The sequence below is a fragment of the Mus pahari genome, chromosome X (genome assembly GCF_900095145.1).
Source record: "Mus pahari chromosome X, PAHARI_EIJ_v1.1, whole genome shotgun sequence".
NCBI classification, from domain to species: Eukaryota; Metazoa; Chordata; class Mammalia; order Rodentia; family Muridae; genus Mus; species Mus pahari.
This window is the reverse complement of record NC_034613.1, coordinates 88,129,691-88,131,585: the sequence shown is the minus strand read 5'-3', so window position 1 is coordinate 88,131,585 and position 1,895 is coordinate 88,129,691. Positions and strand designations below refer to the sequence as shown.

Genomic DNA, 1,895 nt, shown 5'->3' with positions numbered 1-1,895 from the left:
CTCACTTTGTAGACCAGGCTGGCCTTGAACTCAGAAATCCCCCTGCCTCTGCCTCCCAAGTGCTGGGACTAAAGGCGTGCGCCGGGGCTGGCAAGATGGCTCAGCGGGTAAGAGCACTGACTGCTCTTCTGAAGGTCCTGATTTCAAATCCCAGCAACCACGTGGTGGCTCACAACCACCACCCGTAATGAGATCTGACTCACTTTTCTGGTGCACCTGAAGAAAGCTACAGTGTACTTATGTATAATAATAAATCTTTTAAAAAAATAAAGGCGTGCGCCACCATGCCCGGCAAGATAATCCTTTCTAGGGTACCATCTACCCCATTTTTTCTTTCACTGGATTGAAACTCACCAACTCGGCTTAGGTCCTTTCTCAAGCACTTTACTGACCGAGGCTGAAACCCCAGTCCCCAAGTTAACACTTAAAGGAACAGTGACAGAAGTGTGAAAATTCTACCTTTTAAAAGTGAGACTGGTTTTTGGTTTCCAGTTTTGTATCATCTTGACTTTAACTTAGTGTTAAGCCTCACAGATAAGAATAGGTTACTCACTCTGTCTTTTCTATGCACACCCACTTACCTTAATACTTTACATGGAAAAGAGGAGACACATAAGATAACTCACCTTTACTGCATTGCCACCACCTTTAGGACCCTGAGACTTCTTGTCAGCACTGTCACTCCCAGAGGCTGCACCTCCTTTAGGAAAGAGAGGATAGACACTCATTTCAACTGTACTTTGACATTTATAGATAGGTCCAACTCATAACACAAGGTAATCCATCCATTACAGCCCCAAGTTCCAAAAGGCTACATGATGAGTCATGCAATCAAGTTAGCTTACTCTGTGAGTCATCTCTAATAACAGGAAATGTGCCGAACAAAATACTTCACAGAAAACAGATTTAAAAAAAAAAATGAGTGTGGGCATGGATGCAGGCACTCCAGAAGCCTGGGCCAGATTCTTCAGACCCCATTTCAAATCTTGCCTTCTAACGACAGAACACTTAACACGGCCAGCATAGAAAATGATAGCATTTCCATTAGGTTCTGTGACAGTGTGTTTGACACTTGAAATTTTAACATGCAAACTCTTCAACAATGCATTTTGAGGAGTTTGGTTGTATTTCAGAGTTAGAGTGCTGTGTATGTGTGTGTATGTATGTGTGTGTGTGTATGCATTTTCCCCCTTCAGTCTACCACAATAGCTACTGATATCCTCTTGGAATCTGTGACATTCAGGCTATCAAGCATTGGTAGCACATCTTACTTCTCTTAAGTCTTGTGTCGAAGGCAGCATATTAAGTGTTAGAGGCCAAGGTGTCTAAGATTAAATTAAGTATTTAGTTTAACAACTGGTTCCTAAATAATTCCCCAGTTCCAGTTCTTAGGGGTATACGGTGAATAGGATTCAAAGGTGCAGCCAAAGAACTCGTAGTCCAATGAGGAAGGCAGAATACGTTCTGAGAGTCCAATGAATGAGAAACTGTGGAAGGGAACACATACGTCAGCTACCCAGGTACTATCTGATGGATGAACAGGAGCTGACGAGCTAAAGGACAATGTACCCCTGGTGACCTCACACTCAGGTCCTCCTCAGCCTCCCACTGCTGTGGCATGGCTTTGCAGTGCCTCACCCATTTCTCATACCTTCCTTTACAACATCTTGGTTCCTTGGACCTCCTGGGTATCAGTCTTCTACCATCCCTTTATCTGTCTGTTCTCTGGGTTCCTACAACCACAATCTTAGTTCAGGCCAACTCTCTCTTACCAGAACTTCTCTCTCTCTCTTCTCCTCTCTTCTCTCTCTCTCTCTCTCTCTCTCTCTCTCTCTCTCTCTCTCTCTCTCTCTCCCCTCTCTCCCTCCTCTCTCTCTCTGTTTTTCGAGACAGGG

The 1,895-nt window shown here is 44.2% G+C and overlaps 1 protein-coding gene across 1 annotated transcript in view; it reads right to left on the bottom strand.

The window, feature by feature from the left end:
• Positions 1-1,895, bottom strand: part of Pin4 (peptidylprolyl cis/trans isomerase, NIMA-interacting 4) — a 10,331-nt gene that overhangs the window by 7,070 nt on the left and 1,366 nt on the right. The window contains exon 2 of the mRNA XM_021188547.2: positions 627-700. Coding sequence (XP_021044206.1) covers positions 627-700 — 74 coding nt within the window. The remainder of the gene's footprint in view (positions 1-626; positions 701-1,895) is intronic.